Source organism: Copidosoma floridanum, unplaced genomic scaffold (assembly GCF_036245765.1).
Source record: "Copidosoma floridanum isolate Cflo_tuat_1 unplaced genomic scaffold, Cflo_Japanese_pri ptg000001l, whole genome shotgun sequence".
Lineage (NCBI taxonomy): Eukaryota > Metazoa > Arthropoda > Insecta > Hymenoptera > Encyrtidae > Copidosoma > Copidosoma floridanum.
The window spans coordinates 4,293,327-4,320,295 of NW_028321878.1; the positions used below are offsets into that span (position 1 = coordinate 4,293,327).

General features: G+C 44.6%; 1 protein-coding gene across 1 annotated transcript in view; it reads left to right on the forward strand.

The window, feature by feature from the left end:
* Window positions 1-26,969, forward strand: part of PlexA (plexin A) — a 200,817-nt gene that overhangs the window by 165,452 nt on the left and 8,396 nt on the right. Inside the window, exon 5 of the mRNA XM_089591491.1 lies at window positions 26,226-26,960. Coding sequence (XP_089447617.1) covers window positions 26,226-26,960 — 735 coding nt within the window. The remainder of the gene's footprint in view (window positions 1-26,225; window positions 26,961-26,969) is intronic.

Genomic DNA, 26,969 nt, shown 5'->3' on the forward strand with positions numbered 1-26,969 from the left:
GCACAAGGGACACATAGGGCGTATATCTACCTTTTCTTTTTTTTTTTTTATTCAATAAAACACCAATATGGGGAGATAAGAACTCCAAGTGCCAGCGATTGATGGTTGGGTAAAATGAATTTTAACCCACAGATTTTCAGTCTGGTAATGCAAGTCGTAATTCAAAAGCCGCGTTTATCTTCGGCACGTGAAGTACATGCCTGACAAGTTTATAGTACACGTATTGGCCATTAAGCCCTTGTGGCATTTTTTTTCACTTTGTACGAGATTTTCAAATTATTATTATTACCAACACTAACCCTCGGGAACTTGATTTTTAATGAAAAAAATTAAATAAAATAAAATAAATTTGTTTTGTACGCCATCATTAGAATTTTTTAATACTTATAAACTTATAATTTTTGTATTTTGTTTTACAATACGTGTAATAACTATTTTTTCCTCGTGAGTGACATGAAGTATACACTATAAGTATCGATTTGATCAGAATAGAGTTTTGGAAAAATAATTTTCTTAAAAAACATTGGTGTTACGTTAATAGTATTGTATGATTCAACTACAGTTTTAAGCGGAGTTTTAGATCAGTAAATTGTGAGACTCCTGCCTTTCAAAAATGTTGATGCTTACTATTATTATTATTTTTTCCATTAATATCATTGTCATATACTTTTTCATCCAACGACTGATCGTGAAACGTACCAAGGATAATCCAACGTACATCTGATATACAGCCGAGTGGAAAGCTTACCATCAGATAGCCCCTTTGCGTTTCCTCGCGCACTTGAAACAAATGAATCATAAATAACAATATATAACGAAAGTAGTTTTGCCTGACGAGCACCGAGGCCTATAATTTATCTTTCTCCTTCCCCGTCTCTCTCACCTTCGAAAAAGCAAACCAACCGCGCTAAATAAAATTTACCCAACACCTCGTTTGATCGATCAAAACTATCTATCTCATCTCCATTCAAATCGATTTTTTTTTTTTTTTTTTTTTTTTCTCGTTCCCATTGGCCGCGCGTCAATCTCCCAAAGAGCTGTTGGGAAAAGAGAGTCTTTAAAGTGATTTACTCGATATCGGCTCGGAGTAAAAGCACCTACTTATCCAAAGTATTACCGAAATCTCCATTTTGCTCTATAAGGAGTATGTACTTTTACCGACATTTTCGGGCACAAAGTTCCGCGTATAACGTATACACATGCTAACCGCAGGATTTAGACCGCACTTTTTTTTGCACCTTATTTTTTCGCCACAACGCCTCAGCGCGCTCAGGACGACGCTGACACACTTGCCGAGATTCTCGCGGTCGGTTGGCTCCTGCGCGCATATATACTACTAAAAATAGCCTGGAATGCCGATTTTTTTTTTTTTTCTTTACCACCACGCATCCTCCGTTCGCGTATTTTTCTTTGGTTTTACGAGCTCATACGCTGCTCCGGCTTTAAATGCGCGTACGTGTGTCCCGTTGCGGCGCGAGTTCTTTTTTTTTTTCCTTTTGTTCTCGCGAAAGGTCGTGCCCAAGGCAAACAATGGGGAAAAGCCTTTTTCGGCTTCGCAATCCGCCACCACAGCAACATCAGCAGTGGCGTTTATCGGGATCACCGATAATTGTTATTTTTCCCGCTAACGTACCCATTTACGAGCAGTAAACAGTATATATATATATATATATGTGTGTGTATTTTTTGTTTGATCTGGGGACTAGCGAGTGTTATGACTTTTCGGGCAATTTCACAAAACCATAAGTTAAAAGAATAGGAAAGGAAAAAGCCCAAGCGATCCAACAGAGCCGCGCCCAATGTATCTCACCTCCGACCTCGCCTAGCTCCATCCATCCATCTACCCCCGAGGCCCGCACACACAGCCCCCGGGCGTATCCTTCTTTCCCCGTTCCACCATCCATCATAGGCCAGGCGCGAAGCTCATGCACGCACTTTTATAAAACACCACATGTGTATCCTTACTCTCACGCGTGTGTGTATATTATACATCATTCTCGCCCAACATATCCGTCTCCTCCTCCTCCGACTTGGCGTTCCGGTGTGTCTTCCTTTCTCTCCTCATACCCTGACCACCTTCCCCCCCCCCTTTTTTTTTTTTATTCCAGTTCGCCTCCGCCCCCACCCCAGAATCGCGCCGGAATTCGCCTTTGCCGCTGCGACGAGAGAGTCACGGAATTCCTGCTCCGGAATATAATATATCGCGCGGCCGCGCCGGGAGAGTGGACCCCTCCGGAAAACCGGTTCCGTATAGTTACGGGACACGCGTCCCACCGTTGCTTTCTACGCCGTGATATACAACTCGTGCGCGGGTGTGTGTTACGTGAAATGAAGAAAGAAAGGGGGTGGGGTGGAGAAAAACTCCCAAGGAAATCGGCAGCGGCTATTTTTGGGCAATTTCTCGACCCACTGGACGCGTATACCCACTCCCCGTTAATATTACACGGTCAGTTGCTCCGAGGGTATTGAAACACCATATAGGTATGGCTGCATATGTACGCGATGCTAATCGCTAATATTCACGAGATGGTTGCCGTGCTTTCTAAAATTTCATTAATCGCGTTATAACCGTTCAATATGTATAATCACACCTGTATACCTGTATATACAGGGTACAATTGAAAACGGAACGGCTGTTGAATTAACGATTCACGCGCTTTCGCTTGCAGCCTTTGCGCAAACTCGACTCTAATCCGATGGAATTAAACATCACCGGGGCACCATCGGCCCGTGATTATAAATATATCAACTTCGCCTCGGCTAATCAAATTTGATTTCCAAAGGATGATTGAATAAAACATGTATGACCGGCGTTGCGTGTATTGCCATACGTATGAAAAGGTGTGTTACGGAGCAGCGCACCTCGAAAGAATTATTGAAATCCTGTCGAAAAACCATGCGGGAAGTAAAAAAAAAAAAAGGGGGAAAACAGACGTGAGCTCTCCCTTTCCCTGGTATGGGGAACAAAAAAGTCGCCCCCTGTAAACCCACCCACGTATCCATCAATTTCCGGGCAGGGGGAGAGAAGAGGCTTTATGGGTGGGACATAAAAAAAGTACTCGCCGGAGAGAGAGGACGGAAAGAAAGTTATGCGCGCGTGCATGTATCTGTATCGCTGATCGTTGATATTCCCCGGTGTTGTACAACAGACGGGCCCCCTTTCTACTGCGTATTCAGAAAAGTAAAGCGTATCCTTTTTTTTTTTTTTTTTTCCCTCGCCGCGCTTCAGGAGTCGATGCTTGCAAATTTTTTTTTTCCCCCCGCATGTGCCTTCAATTAGAACTTCGCGGATATACGACTTTTCTATGCATCGCCCCTTCTCTCTCCATTATACTCTCACGGCCGTGCATCTCTCTCTCTCTCTTGGTAGTAAAACTTTTTTTTTTTTTTTTTTTTGAGCGTATGCATCATACTTCAATGTTTATGGCAAGGTTTTTTTTTCCATTTCAGAGAGTTCCGTGGGTATTGATTTTGGAAATACGTATACGTATGGCCGCGATGGTTGTTTCAATATATTTCGCTCCGACGAGATCATTTTCGTGTGCAACTTTTTTCTGTTCATCCCCTAGATGAATGCGGACGGGAAAAATGTTCATTGACGACTCCATGTTCGAGTGGAATGAGCGCGTGTAATTTTCCAACGGAAGGACTTTTCATTGTTTTTCGAAAGTTCCGGATTTGGAAGCCCGAAAAAAAAGGGGTTGAAAATAATTGCCCGGCCGTGCGCTTTGAAAAGCGTAACTGCTCGTTACGTGGGGAACAAAAATTTCCAAGTGAAATTCCGTGAAAACGCCCCGTTGTAACCCATACACATATTTCATATCCTACGCGCGTGCGTTTATACTACCCATGGGTATATATTAAAATGTAATAATGACGAGTGAAAACACGTTGCGGGAGCGGCAAAGTTACCCCTGAGTAAAAGGCAAGCGCGAGTTTTTGGAGTACAGCCACTTTAAAATGGTTTGATGCCACAAAGAGAGAGAGAGAGGGGGAGCCGCGCTCATGCATACGAAATGAAAATTCCGTTCAACATGCCACGCGATACCTTCTCATTATGCTAACGATATACCTGCCTTTCCCATATCGCTCGTGCCCCGACGGCAGAGAAAATATTGTATCCATAAGCTGCAGACGAAAGCTTTTCATTGTCAGGACTCTCGTCCTCCTCCTCCTCCTCCTTGGATCTCCCCAACCTCGCCCTCTGATGTTTAAAAGGGCCCTGCGAATCCCCCCCCAACCATTACTCTCTACTTTCAGATGTTATACAGTGGCGGAAAACAAAACAAAAATAATAATAAAGGAAAGCCTCCGCATTCGCAGTGACGGGGATAAAAGGGGGTGTCGCGTGTGGGGATGAGGGATGAGGGAACTCCAAATCTCGAGCTCATCGTTCCATCGTACGTACAATTGGCATGTATATACCAACCACAGCCCGTACAATTTCCACTCACGCGAGAGTCCGAGAGTTTTTATACGTATGCTGCAACCAGATTACTACGAATCAATGGGCGTGAGAGAGTATATATAATACGCGAGCGCGTGTTAAATACATGTGTGTACATGGAGTTTTTGGGCTATGTAGAGCGAAAAAAAGGAGGGAGCCCCGCGGGCTCGCCCGCATAATTCAGTGTCTCCCGGCGCGCCTATATATACTCACTCCTTTTCACCAACCGCCTGCACTCGTTGACAATACCATATACTGTATGAGCTTGTGCTCGGGAATATGGGTTAGCTTTTGGCTATTGCATACGGCACTTGGTTGGTCGTGTGATTTTTTTTTTCCATTACAGATTTTTTTGGTGCAGAGGAGATCGGGGTGCAGTGTTCTTTGGAGCTTCGAGCTTCTTGGTTTCTCAGAAAAGTTACCAACAACGGGAGGAAAAGTGATAGGTATTTCGGTTTGACAACGTGTTTTTTTTTTTTGCTTTTTCCATCTCCTCTGATGCATAATTTCCGAGTATCACGTAGATCGCGTCAGCGACTATGAAGATCGATATTGTTATGGCTTTGGGTGTCTATACTGTCGGTGTATTGGACGACGCCTCGTATAATCCAATGTACTTTCTGAGGAAGGTCGTACAGGGTAAAAAAAAAAAAAAAAAAAATGACATGATTTTCATGCTAATAGGTCCAATAAGAGTTTTAATATCCTCACGCGGAGACTCTGTATCGCTCGACGTGCCCAAGAGAGAGATGTAGAGGGAAAAAGAGATTACCCGAGCACATTATGTAAATAATCTCTTTTTTACGAGACTCGGAATATCAAAAGGTGTGCGTATATATAGAGTACACCCCGTGGAGCGTTTAGCTGTAAACAAGAGTAGAGATTTTTTCCAAACTTTCGTGTTTTCTCGACGTATAGGTATATACGTAACATATTCGCGCGAACAATACAACAATAAGTACAGACCACCGTCTATATATACCTTTACCAATGTACTGGCAAGTATTTACTTTAAATTAACTCGAAATGAGCTTAATCCCGTCTCGAACAGCAGAAAAAAAAAAAAAAAAAAAAAAAAAAAAACAAGCCCGTGGAATGTATTTATATTCCACAATTAAGCTCGGTTAATTACGATATTTTCTTCCCCGCCATTGCAAAAGTGCCTCTGTTGGCTGTCTCCCTCTCTTTGGCCGTACAATATAATACCCACGCAACAAAGAAAATCGCTGAAAACGAGTCTCAACGCGGCCATTCCGTTAAATTTATTTGCCCCCCTCCCCTCGGGGGAGCAATACGCACAACAGTACAGCGGGGGAGGGTCGAAAGTAAGATATTCAAGCGGACGATGCTTGTATAAGTACTTGAACGAGCGTGTGGTACGCAATTTCTCAAAGGTGTCTCGCAGCCTCTCTCCATCCGTTGAAGGTATACTTACAGAGCGATCGATACAACGGTTCGTACGTAACGCGACCTTTTTTTTTTTTTTTTCCCCAAGTTATTTTTCCAACGATCGACGACGACTTTGACCATAAGCGCACGTGTAGTGCTCGCAAACTAGTCGTGGGAGGGAGGGAGGAAAAAAGAAGCTCGAGAGTCGTTTCGAAAGTAGTCGTACCTACACAACCTCATGTACAGGATATAAATATACACTCGTAAAACTAGCGGCTCGTGGATCCGTACGCTAACAAAACGCAGCTTTTACTCTCCTTTCCGGATAATGCTTACCTGTGTATATTTTTTACCTCTGTCTTTTGTAAAAAGCCGCTTGGATCTCTGCAGGCTGCAATTTTATACGTGTTTATGTGTGCACGGCATACAGAGAAAGCGAGAGAGAGACAGTTGCGTAAACGCGGGGAATAGTAAGTACGAGTATAAATAAACGGTAACAAAAGAAGAATGAAAAAATAAAATGTGTGTGTAAAAATGGGCTGTACCGATATATTTATGTATCCGTACTAGTGATACAAGTTGCCAAGGACTCGATGGCGCGAGTGTGCTTTTCTACGGGTGTACTCGCGTTCGTATATTACGTGGATGCGCGTACATTTGGATGAGGGAAGGAGCGAAACGACGTATTCATTTCGCGTCACGTTCGACCTACATCGTCGCCGGCCGGTTACCGTATACGTTATCTCTCTCTCTCTCTCCGTATACGTATGTTATTAAAATACACACAAATGGTCTCTGGTAAAAAAAAAAAGCGCGAGCGCGCGTGCAACCTCGTTTCTTTTCTTCTCCTTTTTTGCATAAACTTTCTGCATATAATTATGCACTGCGCTTCTTGTCGCGGATCAATGAACTCTTCATTTGCGTGTGACCGCCTATACTTACATGATACAACGGGCAAGTCACCGTGAACCGATTTTGATTTTATAGCTGTACACAGCCATGCACGGAACACTCCTACATGTTACATTGTAGAATTTGACGCTGTGGTTCACAAGTGCAGGTAAAGAAGTGGAAGGAAATTTCCACCGTCAAAAAAAAATTGTACGTTTCAATTGGAGGAAGTAGGGTATGTGTGGAGGGTTGCGTACCGACTCCTGATCTACTCTCACCTGATATACCAGTGCAGGTGTTAAGCACGCATTCATCCATTTGTTGATTAAACTCGGGAAAGTATTACCTTTTCCATGTACAAGAAAACCAAGTGGTTTTTTTTTTTTTCCATCGAACGATCAAAATGCATTCCAGTAATCATGGGGTTGAAAAGCTTACGCGGCACTTTTCTCCCCGACAAATGTACCTACAGGACGACCCAGGCGATATGGGTGCAAGTGATGAGAGACCTTTTATACGCACAAAGCACAATAATTAAACGGCCGAAGAGACCAACGGGAGGTCCATTGGAAGGAAGCAGCTAGAGGACACCGTTACACGTAAATATGCACAGCTGGCCATACAGAGTCGGAGCCAGAAATCCCGGAAACTGCACACGCGGCCGCAGGAAGGGACAACCAGGAGAGCCGAGGACAGAAACTACACACGCTGTGCAATATATATTATACACTACATGCGTATAATATATGTGTATATAAAGCAGCAGCTGCGCTAAACTAAACCCAATATATAAACGGAGAGCTATGCATACGCCAAGCACGCTTGTGTGCTTTTACACGTTATGTTGTACATATATATATATATATAATTATATACGAGGGGCACGCGTGTGGAAGGAAGTGGCGAGGAGAGCGCGTATACACGGATATAATCCTTGGAAATTCCGCGAGGACGCACGTGCGTATACGTAGGTATACTTATGCATGCGCACACAGGGTGGAAGAGCGAGGTGTTGTTGGGTATAGGTACAGGTATACATTTTGGTGCAAGGGTATATATACAGAATACAGACAGAGGGTGCGGGAGCGGCGATCTAATATATTACACGGTAGAGTGAATAGCTGCCGCACGCGTGCAACGTAATGTTAATTCACGTGTCCCTCCTTGTGGTGCGCACCAACTATATATTATATTATATACACGCACCACCTTTTTTTTTTTTTTTTTTTTCGTTCCACTCCGTGCTTACTTGGCTCTTTCGAGCGTGTACCTATCTATCCACCCATACACGTGCACTTGAGGGTCACGGGGGAGTATATGGTATGTGTTACAGCCATACGGTGTTGCGTTTCAGCCGCTTGATTGCGAATTTATTTCTATTGCCTTTAATAAGTTTAAAAAGAAAAAGGGACAACTGCACGGGCGCTCCTTTGCCTGACACATCACTTCCGATGATGAGCCTGCCGAGGATGTAACGTGTAGCTGTATAGGCATATGTGATCGTGGCTCCTCGTTGGCGTATCGATAGCTGTTTTTGAGGGGGAAAAAAAAAAAAGATTTAATCTCGAGATAAATCCATACGTTTTAAGATGAATTATACAAGCCCAGGGGCGCTTTTTACACTACAAACGAACTATTTTATTCCTCGTTCAAGTACAAGACATACAAGACAGGGACTATGTATATAAGGAAGGAGAAAGAGAAGTTGGGGATGATGACCATTGGAATACAATATAATAATAGTGGGTTGTTGTACCCGCGGTTAAATGTTAAATCAGAGGGTCCTTGACATATTCCTTGGGCGGGCTTTTAAACGTATATATTAGCAGTTAGCCGCTTGTACGTGCAGTAAGTATAATATACAACAGTTTCTCATTGTAGGCTGGTACAATGTACTCTCGTAGGCTGTGTGTGTGTAGTCCAAAAACAGCTCTAATGCTCCCATTCTTCCATACCGATCCCCCACGTGCGCGAGAACTTTTATCGCAGAGAGATTAAACATTGCCTACCCACCAAACCTGAATACATGTATATATGTATATGTATATACATCCGTATGTACCTGGTGTAAAAAAAATAAATATACGTATATTTGTACTTATCTGTCTCGGACAAAACTCAACGGGGCAGCCTACACCGCATGTGCGCATTGTGTGCGCGTACGCGTAACTATATCGCTTCACTTTTCCTCCTAAAAATCCCCTATATATAAATATACACGCCGTACAGGCGTACAAGTACGTATGCCCGTATACGATAAAGCCGGCGCGCAAATACGGCGCCCTAATAAACCTGTCCTGCCAGCGCCAGGAGCACCAGCAAGTATACCCGAAGAAACCAGAGAAAGGGGAGAGGGAGGTAGGGAGAGGGTAGCCGCGAACGCATTAAAATACGATATCTCTAGCGCGGGTAAGATTAGAGGATCGGGTGCGGGACGAAAAAATTTTAGGAGCTCCTTTTCCCCTCTCGCGACAGAAGAAAGGGTAAAAGGAAAAAAAAAAAAAACCACGCGCTACCCGCTGGGGAGTGCACGGAGTTGAGTTGTTGAATAACGCGGAAAGGGGACAGAAGTTAAGTAGAGGTGACAGAAAGATAGCGCGAAAACGTGCGGGTGAAGTTGCACGCCGGTATATACATACATACATATGTATACCTATATTATTATTATAGTGAGCTTGAAAACTTACGGGGGCTCTCGTGTCTCTATATATTATGTTGTGTTCATTATGGCCACACAAGTATATACGAGGGTGTTGTGTGTTGAGGAAATTTATTGGCCTCGCGTTAACCCCCCAACCCTTCCAATGCACGGCGCCACACGACACCCTGTAAGTTTTTTTTTCTTCTTTCCTCGCTGAAAGCGCTTTCGATATCCCAGCGTATCTTATCACGCGTCGCGACGTTATAATTTCACGCGTAAAGCGCGAATTTTTCATGACACACCGGCGCAAGGGCTGTAAGTCGCGAGAAGGGCTTATTCATGGCTGATGGAGGAGAAAATGGTGTGTGTAAAGGCGCAGGTTGACATTTGAACGAGCCCGCGGTATAAACGTATACACGTGTGACCGGGTAACGATTGGTAAACGCGATATAATATAGACACATGTAACACGAAATGGGGCGCTTTACTTGCTCCGTACACGAATAATCAGGATGAGGTACGACACGTACACCTATATATTATTATTATACGAGCCATTTCGTGAGCTCGGAAATGAATTTACCCATATTGTACGTGTATATGTATTATGCACACGCGGACAACGCTGTTATTTCCCGTCCGTGGATGTATGCACATGTGTACCTTGTACACGCGGAGTCGTGGAAAATTACCCCCCCCCCTCTTCCTCACTCTCTCCCCTTTGGCGTTTTCGTGTTCTAAAAACCAATATTTGAAATTCCGTTTGTTGGGCAAAGACAACAGGTGCCACTTCAAAAGGTGTGTACCTACATAATATTACTTACTTTATGCAGGTAACACGGGTCGTGTGAGCGTTTTTCACGCGCGCGCGGCACGCAATTGCGCGATTTAACATACATTCGTGCGCGTATACGTATATAACTTGTGTTAAATTTAATGCGGTGCACGAGGGCGCGCGATGGACAGTTCCGTGAAACTTAACCCCGCGTGTTCTTATTTTCATTATTCATAATGCGCATTGGGGATGTTATGATTGTTTGCTCGAATTATCAGTTCGCGATCGTTCTGGAAAAAAAAAAAATGCAACTCGGCAAAATTTGCTAATTGAGCAGTGTTCAGATACCATGCATGTGTATATTTGATTTAAAAAAAAAAAAAAAAAAAAAAAAAGATACAACAATGGACGAATAAACATCTTATCGGTCGTCAACGTGAATCCAGAAGCAATGAGCTGAGTCGGCGAAAGAAAAAAAGCTCCAATCGCGAGTACACCCCCGCGTAACTTTCAATTCACAAAAACTGCGTACATTTGTCAAAAAAGAACAAAGGGAACACACATATGTATATATACGTATATAACACACGTAGACATAGTGAATGGCACTCGGGGCGAACTAAAGAGCTAAAGTCCCTCTTATACTCGTCACCCGCATAATCCCCCTGGCACACATCCTTCCATTTCGCGCGAACGTCCGCAGTACTTATATGTACACTTCCGCACGTAGACGAGCAAAAAGGTACGAACAATGAAGGAAAGAAAAAAAGAAAAAAAAAAAAAAAAAAGAACAATAAGGTATAGAGGCACTCATTCGCACTTATTAAACCGCGGCGCGCATTTAACGGGGCGAATTATCGCTGCAGCGCCAGCACCCTCGCGAGCCGCGGAGTGCAGGTATAATATTCAGGTTACCCTGTGTACATGTACGCGCTGCGTTTACCGCGAAAATTGCTCGCGTGCGCACACATAAGTGCACGTGCACGTGTGCATTTGCGAGGGAGAACTCCTTTTGCCGCTCTGTTGTGTGTGTATATTATATATTATAAAGTGTATGTACACGTGTATGCGCCGGGCGTGTAGTTACAGGTATCCACCTGGTTAAATGCATCCGGAAACGGTAATAGATACCCTTGCGCATACACTTGCCCGTCCCTCCCGCCTGTAGGATATATACATATATACATACGTATAAGTACGAGCACACGCACCACTCTTGGCTCTTACCTTGCCGCGTTTGGGTATAAATGGGAGGCTACACTCGACGGAATAACCCACAGAGGGCCAAGAGAGATAGAGAGAGCGCGAAGGAGTGAAAGAAGTAATTAAGGACACCGAGGCTATACCTAGTATACCTATACACGAGAGGGAGGATTCACCTGGCTCGCGGTTGTACAGCGAGTGATGAACGTCAGAGCTCGAATCGGGGTTGTAGTAGTACTCGTAGCTTCGTCGCTTTTCATTCGTGCCCGCCTGTGTGTAGTTTGTATCGAGTGTTGTGGGCGGTAGCTTTTGTTGGAAAAAAAAAAAAAAAAAAAAAATCAACTCTGCTCCCCGCTTAGGGTCTCTCTTTTTGTTTCCACAACGTTATAAATATGTCAAACGACAGGAATATTCTTAAATGAGATTTTTGACACATTTTTTTGGTAATGATAATTTTACAGCGTCAAACGAGGACATGATTAAATATAAGTTTTAAAAAACATCACCTATAATTTTTAATTGTACTCGTGACTAATGGAATTTTTGTTATTTTCTGTTACAGGTAAGAAGACCCATCGACTCCACCGACACCATAGTTACCTAAGCAAAGGTCGCGGATTCCCGGTAAAATCACATTGATTATAGTACTAACTGTCAACAATATTGGCCGGAAAGTAAGACAGTTCATGTTACTCGAGTACATATTATATACCTTATCTGTACGTAAAAAAACACCCACTGAATCGAAAAGTAGGTCAGCGTTTCCAACTAAATCGACGAATTATACAACAACGTAGACCCCTGTATACACACAATAACCTATATATACATTGAATCCACGGGATGCGCTTGCAACGTTACACAGTGAAGTAAATAAGCACTGAGCCCAGTGAGCTTGAACTATTAATACTACACGCAACAAAACAACGTGGGAAATGCAACTTTAAACGATACCTTACGATACCCCGCCCTCCCAGTGCATCCATACCAAAGTATATACGAGAACAATATAATTGCACATGCATCGATTTAAGAATCTCCTCTTTGTATAATGTGTACGTAGGGGCTTACGGTGGCGTTGTCCAAGGAGCCCCGCACGTACTACATAAACAAGCCATCGACACGCGTTCGGTTCAGAAGCTACTGCATATAGGTATATACATATATGTAGTGCAGTGTAGTTCGTCGGCGGTAGTTATAAAGCGGGTAGCCCCGGCTGATAACGCTACATCGCCCTGGGGACGGCAAAACGAGCGACAAGCGCCCCTCGCCTGTATATACTGTACACGCCTTTAACCATATCCTTGGATCACCGGCAGCCTGTACATGTAGTTTGCTGATTTAATACGTGTTACCCACACACACACACATACCCATATTCTCACACGTAAATCCATACTGCACTTGGAATCACTGCCTGTATAGAACCAGAGAAGCTCGAACATAACACATATACCAGGTGCAGATGGATCGGTAGCTCCAAGGGGCAGCCTCCCCCTCCTCCTGTTGGTAATGAGAATCGCTGATCTCTGGCAATAACCAGTGTGCAAACGAGAAAGGGGGGGAGGAGTCGCATTGTCATCGGCTCCGCTCTCTCTCATGATATCCCTTGGTGAGTCGTATTATGCCTTCTCTTCTTGCCTGAGAGCTGCAAGCATTATCGGCCTCGTCGATTTCGACCACTTCGCTTTCATTGCAGTCCCTCGCTCGCGTGTATATCTACACACGTATATTTATATATATTCGACAATTAAATTTGACGAGGGGCACAGATAGGTGTTTTTTTCTTTGTTTTTTTTTTTTTTGTACGGGTACAGGGGAGGCATATATTCCACTAATCGCTTTCGATTGTGCACGACGCACGTTGCGGGAACTTTGGATTAAGTTGCAAAATTATTAAATCCAACGAGACGTGCGCTTTTGTGTTTGGACGACACGCGTTGATCGTCGTTGCGTGAAGCAGTTGTTTATAATATAGGTACGATCGATGACGAATTCCGTTTTCATTTGGATGATGCAAAAATGGGTCGATGTAAATGCGCGAAAGAGACGAAAAAAAAAATTTTACGCGATTGCGCGTCGTTGATTTCCCAACGAATGATTCGATAACAATTCACGTGCAGATAAAGTGAAATAAAAGAATAAAAAAATAACTATCGGTTGCTTCTAATGGACGTCTCGTCCCTCCTCCGAAATAATGAGGGAAAATTCTTTAATTAACATCGTTTTCGCTCTTTACAATAACCACGAAGCGGCTACAGCAAAGTACAAATAAAAAAAAAAAAAAAGGGAAAAACACCATAACAAGGGAAAGTCGGTATTAGAGGCAATATCCTGTGTGTGTTTGCGCCAGCGTGTATACAGCACCAGTCGTCCTGCCTTATTCCCCTATCCCTTATTTTCTTTTCAATCTTCGCTCTTCCGAGAGCTGTATGGGTTGCTAAAACAGTCAGTATACCTATGTGTGTACACGCGAGCAATATAATCTCGGGATGAGTCGTTATTTACTCGTTTTCCGCGCAACGCAATTATACGCATCTTATGTACCTATGGACGAAGAAGAAAAAGGCCGTCGATGAGCGCAAAGCGATTTGGTTTTTTTTTTTTTTTTCATCCTCGGTCGAGTGCTCTTTTCTCCGTTTCTGCGCTTATTACCTGCGTGTGTTTAACGTTTCGATAGACTTGCGTAGAAAAGGTAATGAGTATACTCCGAAAACAATAATAATACTTACAAGTTGGGTTGTCATTTCGTCTTTTCAAAGGTGCTTGCTTCTCTTTTCCGATGAAAGTAAAAACGCCAGCGCAGAGATGTACATGTACTTCTCAGCAGGTGAAATTTCGAAAATTTCTCGACATCCATGAAGCCGAATGACGTACGTTCGGTCGGGAAAAAAAAAAAAAAAAAGACTCGAAATTACCATTAAAACGCTACGGAGTATACGTGCTGCGGACGGACAGCGGCGCCTGTCCCCTTTTCGCTCGGCCGCGCGTGAATTTTCTTCCGCGCGGCCGGGCCCGAGCGTCACGTAGCTCCGCGTGGAAAAATTCTCCCGAGAAAAAAAAATCTCCACCGAGCGTCAAATTCCTCGTCCGCGCGCTGCAGAGTCTGAAAATTGAAAATCCCGCGAGAAAAAGGGTCACCCGGAGGGAAAGAATCCACGGATGTCCGGGTGCCTCCGGGGAATTCCTCGGGTTTCGAGAGCGAGGCGAAATTATCGCGAGCCCTACTACGTGTTTATCCATATGAATTTTACATCGAGACGACGTCTGGGCTGGAAAATAAAAATTTTTTGAGGCTCTTCTTTATTTAGCTCTAGCCTGTGTACCGTCAGTTTTGCAGTGTATATGTATATAGCTTTATTCGGATGCTGGATGGTCTTGCGTGCACCACACGGCTGATTGAGTTACGTAGAGAGACACAGTTTTCGTGAAAATAGTTGGGATGGTATTTGCACGTTGCATTCCATCGATACGTTTTTCTTTTGTTTTTCAAAATCTATATGCATTACAATAGCAAAAGCTCTACCGTGCAATACTCCCGTCAAACCCTGTGCACTGGCTTTCCTACATGGAAAAGTCAAAGGGGCGAGAGACGCGTTATTTCGGTATTCCGAAAATTTTTGCTTCGTCCATTCGCTGCAGTTGGTATTAAAACTCCAAACCAAAGTCTCGTTTCGCAGGAATAAAAAGAAAAAAGAATCCAATTTCCACGTTTGGACGTGTGCTTTTTGATTTTTTTTCCACCCCTCCCCTTCAAAAGGGCAAATATTTTTTAATTTTCGGGCGAAAAAGGTCGGGCCCGCGTTTCCCTCTCTCTCGCCTCCATTCGTCTTTTCTATTTCGACCAGAAAATCGTTCGACCGCAGTAATCACCGCCACGCCCTGGCCGTGTATATAGACATACACATATCCCCTTTTATTTCCCCGCTGCCGGTGCACACGGCATTTCCTCCCTTTTCCGCCCTTTCACGGAGGAGCGTGCTCGCCGAGGCCTCGCTTTAATCCCGATCTACCTGCCCGGCTTTCCGATAAATCCCGCGCCGGGAGCGAGGATGTACGTGTTCCGGCGATTCACCTGGTGCGCTCTCGTTTTTCATTTTTCCGAGACATGCCCCTTTTACCTACTGTTGGGCATTTTTTTTTTTTTTCCTCCTTACGTACAGCTAAAACAATAATAATGATAATTTCTATTGGCAAATGCTATCGTTTTACAACACCAATCTCGTTTGCCCACTGGAACAATGATGATGGATGATTTTAGTAATAATTGTTCGCAAGAGCGCGTCGTGGCAAATCGCATAAAGGGTTACCGATTATGTGTCGGCTAAACTGGAAAATCCCGAATGTAAAGGCCGCTGCGGTGTACACAACCACTGCAGAGTGAACGGCACACTCTGCATAAACTGTTGCTCGAAATCGAATTAATCTTGGGTTTTGTATCTAACAAGGAGGGGGTAAACGCGCGACAGGAGTATTTGGTGTGATTATATTCTTGTGACGCATCGTTAGAGATGAGAGTAAAAGGGCACGAAGTGCAAGTAAAAATGAAAAAACAGAACAGAATCAGTCGACGAAGAAAAATTGAAAACTTGGTCGCCTCGTCGTGGTGGGTGCTGCTGCAGACGGTAAAAAAGGGTACACGTATATGTGTGTAGACGCGTAAGACGAGCTCGTGCACACGTATGATACAAATGGGCGTGGAGGTCGGAAAAACTTTTCCGAGGTAAAGGAACGAAGACGAGGGTGTACACGTGCGCGCGCGAGAATAAAAGAAGGTGGCAAAAAAAAAGACGTTTCAAAGAGCCGAGCTGTTTTACACTTCCTCGGGTCAGCCGCGGCTGAAATGCCAAGGGAGAAAATCTCCCCCCCTCCCCCCTTCCAAGGTAACAGTACACATGTACACCCGACTTTTTGACAAAAATGTCACGCGATGTGCAACGTTTTTCTTCTCCGCGCTTTTTAGCGCTTCCAACGCACGAGTTGCACTACGGGCTCTTTCTACCCCGTCGACTTCGATTGTCTCGCCTGTAATATTGTATGCCATATACCATCATCTATACTTACTATGACAGTGCACACAGGACTCTATAAAATTCAGGGCAACATTTATACGCGACCATCAAACACGTTGTGTGTCCTTCTTTCGCGATCGCGAGCGCTGGTACATTATGTATACACCGCTAATTTACTCTTAAAACGCACTCGCGTATATTTATATATACGTATGCGCGATTCGTACCGTATGAATGCACACACGTGCAACAACTTATAATATATACCTGTACTACAACGCAGTCTTTATCCAACGCGAAAATTCGACGATCGCTTTTTTTTTCAAAGATACATATGTGTGTTTATTATACGTATACATGCGCGCGCTCTATTGGCGTTCAAGGCGATGCCTCCTTGTTTGCACTGCAGCCGTTTTACGATAAGTAATGGGATGTATATAAAATATGCAAATCTGCGTGCTTGCGGTGCGATTTTATCGACGCGTGTGTAGTTATTTCAACTTATGTGTAATAGAGTATCGAGCGTTGATTCATCGGTGCATATATACGTGTTTTTAAGCGCTTTTGTTTTCTCCCTCGTCAATAATAATCGATGCTTTATGCATTGTATTGGTGATGTAGTGATTCCGACATTAAATTTAACTCGAAGTAAGGTCGAAATGACCCAAATGTAATCTACTCGTCTGTAACATCATGCAATTAAAAAGTACAGGTCTTATACCCGTAAAATTAAAATTTCCTGCAATACATACTTTAATGACGATATTCATCTATCATATATTCAACGTAAGCAAAAGTAAAATTACTCAAAGTCAAAACTTGTCTTTCTCTCTTTTTTTTTTTTTTTTTTTTATCATGTACCCAAAAACATCAAGGAATCTCCAAATATTATTCCACTCGAGTTCCCGTGACCGGTGCCGTGTGTGGACATACACTCGCGACAAACTCCCACGCACCGAGCGAAAGGGCCATATACAGCCGGGCTTCCCAAATTGCGAGTGCTCGACGTCAACACGACTCAGCAAACAGCTTACGTAAACTCGCGCGTACGCTGATGCTTGAAAAAAAAAAAACATACACTTTTTTACAACCCGTGAAAGTGGCAAAAAGTCGAACGCGATATATCCACGGACCAGTGTATAAATATAGTGATGTGCAACGGGCCATCCGAGCATTGAGATGTAAAGAATCACCGTCACAGAGAGACTGTACATTATGTACATGCGCGAGACGCGCGAGTTAGCTGGGACAGGACGGGCCTCCGTGTACACACGCATTGCTAAGAGAGAGGCTGTTCACTGCAATTAGGCGCGAGAGAGACGCCCCGCGACTCGATCATTCGAACCGACAGCCTTTTAAGGACTATAATTGAGTCTTTTTGTCGGCAAAAAAATACACGCGCGAGAAGACGAGACGGGAGATGCGCGCGGAGACACTGTCACCCTTCCTTTTTTTTTTCTGTAATAAAGAGCGGTACTCTTGGAATTTTCTTTTTTTTTTTTTTTTCCATCCCGGAAAATTCGAGCGCGCGCCGCCTTGTCGATCCGTAAAAATGTTGGCCCAAAGTAAATTTAGCGTCAAAGTCAATGTCAAGGAGTTCGCGGAGCCAAGTTTTTGTATTAGCTCCCCCATGCCCTTACACGGTGCGCGCCCACAAAGTTTGCGCTTTAAAGTTTCCGAGCTCGCACACAACGCCGTCCGTACTTATATACATCTGCCCATTATTTTATTCGATGGAACATTTTTTCAAACTTCCCAGGAGTTTTTTAAATTTTCAGACCCCTCCCTCGTATATATACGTACATACGTATATTACAGTGTACCTGCTCTTAAACAACATTTAGGTGAGTTTTTAACTCTTGAGCTCACCGCGTTGGCGTTTTTTTATTTCCCCGGACGCCAGCAATTACCATAATCTCCGAGCATTTGGGTACATGATTTATGTAAAAAAATAAAAATTAAATTAAAATCACGTCCACGTGGGCACGCCAACAGCCGCTCAATAGTTGGAATGTAAGTTAATTTCCGAGGCTCGCGTTGTATTTTTTCACTTCCACGCACACCGAGTATCATACATATGCGTGTAAAACCACCGTACCTACACTAAAATCTCGTCAATTACGTTGACGTCTTCATTACAAGAGCACACGTACACCGCAAGGGTATACCTATATGGACACGCGGAGGGAGTTTCGGGCGCTGCTCGAGTTAAACTCGCATTTCCGCCCTTCCCCCCTCCCCCCCCCCCCCCATTGTCGACGTTTTTACGAGCAATTGCGCCAATCTATCCCCGCGCGTATAACCCACTCACATGTACACCAGGCGCGCACGCACGCGGATATAACGTCTCTGTCCGTATAAAGGGGGGACTCGAGGAAAGGGGGGATAGGATCTTTGATGGCACGTATAGGAGCGACAACGCCTTACGGCCGCGGATTTTCCCGGCGATTTACCTCCCCTTCCCCGCGTTCGTTCGTCTGCGGATTTTTTTGCGCGCACGCCCTCAACTTTGCCCGTACACACGGTGCAAGGGGGTGGGGGGGGGGGTGGTTCTCGGGTATTGCGTGTGTGTATACACACTCTGTGCCCGGGGATCGATGGATTTGGAGGAAATGTACTTCTTTTGTAAGGGTGGTTTTATGGGATTAGCGCCCGGACGAAAGAGGTTATCCGACGTTAAATGATTGCGACCTTTTGCCCCCCACCCCCCCATGGGATTGCCCGTGGCTTTTAGCTCCCCCAACATCCCTCCTCCACGATGGAAAGGGGATATTAATATTATTTTATACTTTTCAATTTTTCATACTCCCTTCGTGTGTATACTCAACGAGGATATACTGACTTTGCGCTTGTACACGGAGGAGCGAGTGATTTATTCCCTTTTATTTTCCACGCGTTTTTTTTTTTTTTTTTTTTTTTTTGGGACGCGAAACCTGCAGTATATATTTTAACAAAAACAAAACTTCTTTGGTATACAAATGTGTATAACGCGTAACTTTCTTTAGCGATGCTAATTTGACTTTGTACGCGAGCTTATCGCCGTATATAATATGCCAACGGAAGACACTGTGTCGCGTCGTATTTTTGTTAAAATATTACCCGCGTAAGCCCATGGAGTACAGCAGCTGGAGCACGATAACGGGGATTATTGTGAATTCAAGGTGTCGCGGAGGAGGGAGGAACAAAATTGAAATAACGCCAAGTCGAATGAAAAAAAAAAAAAAGTCCACCTGACCCAGTGAGAGCCGCGGCCTTCTGGAAATGAGGCTTAATTTAACTTTATCCGCTTGGACCGCGAATAAAACCACCCCTCCCTGGGGGGGGGGAGAGAGAGAAAAATATACACATCGTCGTCCCCTTAATGGCAACACACGTACAGAGCTTGGTTGAAAAAGGCACGAGTAAAAAGGAAGTAATTCCGACGGATTACGCGAGACCCGCGGCTCATCTAAAAATACCGCGCCCGTGTGTTCGCCGCGAAAAATTTATCACTCCCAGAAAATTAAACCATATACAGACACACACCTGTGCGACCACTAAAAATAATATATTATTGTTCCCCGATTAAACGTCGAAAGCGTTTCACTATATAATAGCACTTTGCTCCGTAAATTGTCGTATCATCCGGTGAGTCGTACATTTAGCGTTATATCCACTCGCGATGCCATTAAATGGCCATAAAACAGTAAACCCTTGGAAGCAAATCATCGATTGTATCGTTTGACTCCGTTGAGTACTTTTTCCCCGACATTTACATCGCTCGCAATTCATTACAACAATGAAACACCATCCAATGCATGCGCATCTAGAGCCATGTTGCGCTCGTAATGAGTATATACACTTAACGAGAACAAGTGTATAGAGCACAGAGAGAGAGAGAGAGCGCGTGTGTGAGAGTAACGCGGTCTCACCTCGGCTTCTCTTTAGCGCCTCATTATCTCTAAAAAGATACATCCGCTCGGTCCTCCTCCTGGCGACGCGCTAAACGATAAGAGCCTTTGCGCATCGCGTGTGAGAAAGTTGGCGGGCTTTGAAAAATCCACTAAAGCCGACCCCGTCCCTATATACATGCGATCGGCCAGCAACAAGGGCTCCCTTTCTCTTCTCGCGTGGGTATATGTATATTCACATATATACTATAACGCCTTTGGTCTTGACTCGCTGTCAATGAGACAAACGACGACGCGCCTCTGATGCTCTTTGTACCGCGGCCGAGCGAAAGAAATATCGACAGCTCGGACAGTGGTGCACTCGCGATTTCTTTTTACATTATTATATACCCTATATACCCCTCCCTAACAAACGAGGAAAAGTGTGTTTTGCTTTACGAGGAAGATACGTGTGTGTATAGGTAATTGTTTATGCCCGCAGTGCTTGCATTTGTATAATTTATCATCTCCTTCTCGGGGTGTGTACGTATACGAGCACTTACAGGGGTGCCCCCGATTTACGACCGTTCGAGATACCGCGTGCGCGGCTAATGGCTCTCTTGGTCCACACGGACAAGTCACAGGGGGAGGGGGGATGGGGATAAAATCCGCCTATATTGTGCTTGGCATTTTGCAAAAGTTAATCCCAAAGTCCTTGCGAACACTCTCGGGAAATCGATCGGCAGCGGCTCCGAGTGGAAACTAATCCAAATTAGCCACCCGAGAGAGAGAGAGAGGAGGGTACACTCGCCCCTGCGAATCCCTCAAACTCGCTGGATTTCTCTCAATCCCCGTCAATGCTCTTTCATCCCCTTCCGCCTGGCTCTGCACTTTTCTTCTTTGGTCATCCCTTTCAGAGCTGTATGTATAAGTATACCATACTACACCACCGCTGTCGGAAAAGTAGTCTTAAGACGCTCGTAAAAAAAGGTCTCCCCCTCTACCTCCTCCCTACCTTTACCCTGAAACGACGGGGTGAAATTAATTGGCCTTTATAGAGAAAAGTGCACGCCAACTACATATACGTATAGCTCTCAATACCCCTTATTCGTCTCTTATTTTTCTCTCCATTGGGCTCTCCCTTTGCCGACGACTCGATCCTCTGTCGATCGAAATTATTGTTTCCTTTTTTTTCTTTCTTTTCACCCCTGCTTGACTTTCATCTCTTCCGGTCGCCCTGCTTCATTCGGGATTAAAAAACAAAAAAAAAAACAAAAAAAAACCACTCAGTGCCATTTTATCCTCCTCACCTTGCTTTTAGAGAGTACGAGCCAAACAATTTCCCTCGTTTTTGCTAAAAATCATCAGAACTGCAAAAAAAAAAAAAAAAAAACAAAAACAAAAAAACAAAAACATGTTCGTGTCGCAGCGCGCGAAAAATTGTGTCACGCGACGCTCTACTCGTGCACTTTTTATCTCGGATTGAAAAGGGCGTCACATCATTTGCAAAATATTTGAATCCTTGACATCATTCGCCGTCGCCGCGACTCGAAAAGTTTTCCCCGCTCCCCCCGATTCTCGTTCCCTTTCTTCCATCCACATCGAGCCGAAACTTTTTGAGCTCCCTTTTCTGGGTGCACCTACTATACTGCAGCATCAGGGCAAAACCCTTCAAACGCGACTACGCACAGTTTATACAAGCAGCCCCGCGCTTTATTTATGCTTCCGGACTCATTTCAGTTAATTAGAGGAATCTGCAGCGACGACGACGGTGGCAGCCGCGGGGGGTCGGCCTCTGGCTTCGGTATACTTTCTCGCTTTTTCATCGCCCGAGCTAGTTCGGAACGAATGCACACACTCCTCCTCTCCCTCTATCTCGATTTAATTGCACGCCACTCGACGCAGACGCCCGCCTATAACATACCTGCTCATCCTCTTTTAGGGGATGATTCGCTCTACTCTGCCTCCTGTGCCTGTACACACACCCACCCTTGGCGTAAACATAATTTTTAAAGCAATCAAATCTCCCTCGGACTCGGTGTGGCTCTCTCTTGAATTTTCTCCCTCGACACAAGCATAAGCGAGAGCTTCGAATACACAGTCAACAGGGGATTCTTTCTTTATTACTTTTCTTGTTTTTTTTAGTCGAGAGGGGGGATGCTTATTTCGTAAAGAGAGCGTATCGCGAATAAATGGGATTCGTTGCTTCTTCTTTTGTTTTTTTCGTCGAGGGACTATATATATATATATATATATATATATATATTCCTTTCAAGAGGAGCTTTTAAAAGGAGATTGGTGTCCTTCAAACAGCGAAACCATGTTGTTTTAATAATTCATACACCCGCCCACCTTATGCCTTTTCCGAGATCTTTGCCTCGTGGAGTTTAATGCAAATGGCTAGTTTTCTATTCAAACACCCTTTTTTTTTTTTTTTTTTATTAATAAGCTTTTTCTGATTTATACAAATCAATATAGCTTATTATTCAAACACCCGAGTGTATATATATATATATATATATCAAAGCTGTGCTCACGATTCAAAGCGCGTCAAACATTTCATTGTGCTTCTGCCAGGAAAAGCTGTTAGATGGGGAATCCTATACACGTGATGGGTGCGTTCAATCCTTTTGACGAAGAATATCGCGACCAAACTTTTAATTGGCAAAAAAATATTCAACTTTACGTTCATTACCTCTATCTCGTTAAGTAGAAAATCCCCCCCTTTGCCCCTACCTACGTGTACACTCGCTCGATATAGAAGCATTCCTTTTAATTAATTCCTCGCTGCGCGTAATTATACCTACCCCCCCTCCCCCCGGGCAATTACACGTGTAACTTTTACTACACGTTTTATACGTTTACTCCCCGCAAAAGCGTAAAGCTCCGTTCCGTGGACTATCCACCCCCCCCCCTCCTCCTCCCGTCTCCGCACTATGCATAATCCTTTTGAGACTCGATTACCTAATCCGCGGGCTGCTTCCGACAATGTTTATGAAACGTCGTCGCGGTCGAGACTCTAGTTTGACTAATTACCCTGTGTTCCGAGTTTATATGGATATTGACGGCATCGGTACAACTTGCCGGTTACACGGATATTGGAAGCCGATTCGCGTCAAACCATGCGTACGATGGATTGTATTCGGCGTAAACTTTTTCGTGTCCGCGCGGAAAATAGTCTCAATTAAATTAATTAAAAATGTGATTACGGGGGGGGGGGGTGAGCGCGCGTGTATACACCTCCGTCGAATTTCGAAACTGGATAGGCGATAAATCGGTTTCTCGAATCTCGCGATGACGGCAAAAGAAGAAGTAGAGGGACCGGAAAAAAAAAAAAAAAGAAAGAAAATTCTCGCTACGATCATTAAGCCGCATAATCGCCGTCCGATCGACGTCTAATTGATTTCGCAAAAGCATCTATTTTTTTTTCACGTCAATATAGATTGGCGTGGCGAAAGAATTACTGTACACGACGCGAGACACGTACATTATGTCTCTCTAGCGTGCGCTGAGAAAAACAAAAAACTCCCACGCGCTGCGAATAAAGTGTATATATATATATAGGGACGCGCAAAAGTGCGGGGATGAGAAAAAAAAAAAAGCACCGCGACGTGCGTATACTGTACGTGGAAAAGCGTCGATCAAACGGGATCGTACCTCGTGTGTGTCCAAAAAAGGCATCGCGAGCAGCGGCGCCCGACAATTAAAAACCACGTCGGTACCGGTTTCGCCATATGCTCTCTGCCACGCGCGCAATATCGGTATACATACATAGCGTGAGAATCGCCGATTTTCGTGCCTTCCTCGAGCCCGTATAGCTACGCACTCGTCTCGATTTTCCGCTTTTTCCGGACTCATCTCCTATCGATACAATGAGTACACACAACCACGTAGTATATACGATATACCGTATAGAGAAAGGGATGGAAGAAGAAGAAGACCGTGCAGGGGCGCGCCGCTCTGACGATGATTAATTGTCTCCTCTGTACCGCGTGTATGATATTATGTACATGTGTGTGTATATAGATATATATATATATGCGTCCAACCTGCCGATCGGCTTTCATTTTTGCGCGTTTAATACGCCACACGCGCACCACCAGCAGCTGTTGTCCGTAATTGAAACGTCTTTGGTGCTCCTCCACCCGTCCCGAGTACCATATATACCTATACCTGCAGCGCTTCTTTTCTACTCATATATATATGTATAAAACAGCTTCAACTCGACTTCCCCTTTGTCTCAGCTCTCGTATTCCTTTATTTCTTTCTCTGCGTCTGCCGTTACTTTGCTGTTACATATATACATACATGTATATACCAATGATCTGTATGTCTCGATCTCAAAGGCTATGTCCCCCCATTGCAGCTTATATGCAAGGTACTGCACCACACCAATATACACATGTATACGTATGCCGTAGGCAGGGTTAAGGTTTTTCCAATTGTATATACCGTTGTGCGTGTCTCTCTCTCTCTCTCTCTCTCCTCCTCTGCCTATGGTATTAATTAAGCCAAGGCTTTTCCCCGCTCCGTGTAGTACAGCGGGGATTAAATCGACAACACGTGCGTACGCGCGATCAAAGGACCACTACAAATACAAATGCCAATACAAATTCAATGCCACTGTATACACATGTGAGCGCCTCCTTTGTACAATTTCATTGTACATATATGTAATATATTGTCATTGTTGTACGAATAAAAAAAAAAAAAAAGACTTTTCTTGCTGATGTGTATATATTATGTGGTGCAGCGCCAGTATAATTCAATTGGATGAAAAAGAAGGGAGGAAGGAACGAAAAATAAAGCAACAACAATAATAATAATAATAATATAATCAGCCCGGAGCTTTCGAAATCCTGTGCATTTTCATTTGCGCGAGCGGGGAAAATTATGCGCATCAATCAAACATCACCCGAGCATGATATAAAATATCCCTTGCTCGCCGGGCGCCTCGTCTCGTTTTATGTTGTTTCCTTTGTATTTTTCAAGCGCTCGTGGAATTAAACGGGCCATCATGTTATTGGATTGCGCTTCGAGAGAAAATGATAATGCATAGATATATGAAAAACACGAGCTGGGCGTTTGAACTTTTCGCTATCAAAGTGACACGCACATATTATGTTATATGTACTAGGGCTAATAAGATTTTTTTCTTGCGTTCGGCTTGCATTTTTTTCTTTTTTTTTGTTTTTATTCATTGTAGACAGAAACTGTACATGCCATACTCTATGTATATTTATAATAATAATGTGTGTGTGTCATACGCACGAATGTAGTATCGATGATATAAAAGGCCCGCATCACCGATCTACCGCGAATTAGTAACGAGATCCAGGGAATTTATACGTATGCACGTATACAGTACTAATTTCTCCGCTCGACAATCCGAGGGCTGTACGGTATATATAGAAAGACAAATCTCCCGATCGACCAGTCCGCTAATTAGACTGCAGCCCAACAAATACCCGTCCTCTCTCTCTCTCTCTCTCTCGATCCGAGAGGGGCACTATATAGCACGAGGAAAGCACACGGAGACAGTCGTCATAACAAACGCTCGAATTGATACGACGACAAAAGGCCTACACGGGGGGGGGGGGCTGTGCACCTATATAAGTACACAGAGAGAGAGAGAGAGGCACACGGTAGGCTTCGCGCTTAGCCGGCTCGATTAACGAGGCCCGATAAGAGCGCGAAAGCTCTCCTCCGTATACACAGCGACGGGGTTTCCCTCCCCCCCCCCAGATTATCGGCCGATTATCGGACTCCCCCTTTAACCCTTATACCACCTTTTTTTTGTTGTTTCGCTCTCGGGAGGTCTTTCCTCCCCCACCTCGGCCGACTATTTCCGGAGGTAAATGATACTAGCGGGCCCTTTCTCTCTCGAGGGATTTAGGTGGTTGAAACAAGTTTGTTGCATGTACACGTGTAAAATAACTCAATATTTACGCATCGGTGTGATATTATACGGTGTTTTTTGTTTGTCCCGCGCGCACAGTTGGTCGTCGAGTCGGCGACTCAGGCCCAAGAGTACGGGGACATGGTGATCGACGACAATTCCCCGGTGAATCCCGATTTGCTCTTCGACACCCAGCACCAGATGCACCTCTACGTGATGACGGAGCGCAAGATATCGAAAGTGAAGGTCCAGGAGTGCCTGGTGTACAAGACCTGCTGGGAGTGCCTGAACGCAAAGGACCCGTACTGCGGCTGGTGCTCCCTCGAGAACAAGTGCAGTTTGCGCAGCGATTGCCAGGACGCGGCCAAGGACCCCCTCTACTGGATATCGTACAAGAGCGGCCGTTGCACGACCATCACGAGCGTCACGCCCGACAAGCTCCAGAAGACGACGGCCCGTACCTTGGAGCTCGCCATCGAGAACCTGCCGAGTCTGCCTGGCCAGTTTCTCTGCGCCTTCTCGGCCCTCGACAAGGTCCTCATAACCAACGCCACCCGGAAATCGTACGGCGTGAATTGCACGACCCCGAGGACGGATCTGTTGCCGCCCATACCGCCCGGCCAGCACCACTTTACGGCCAAATTGTCGGTGCGCATGACCAACGGCCCTGACCTCGTGGCCACGGACTTTACCTTCTTCGACTGTAGCACCCACAGCTCGTGCACCCAGTGCGTGTCCTCGAATTTCCCGTGCGACTGGTGCGTCGACGGGCACAGGTGTACCCACGACACGGCCGAGAACTGCCGCAACCACATACTCGTCACCGGCGTCAGCGTAAGTTTA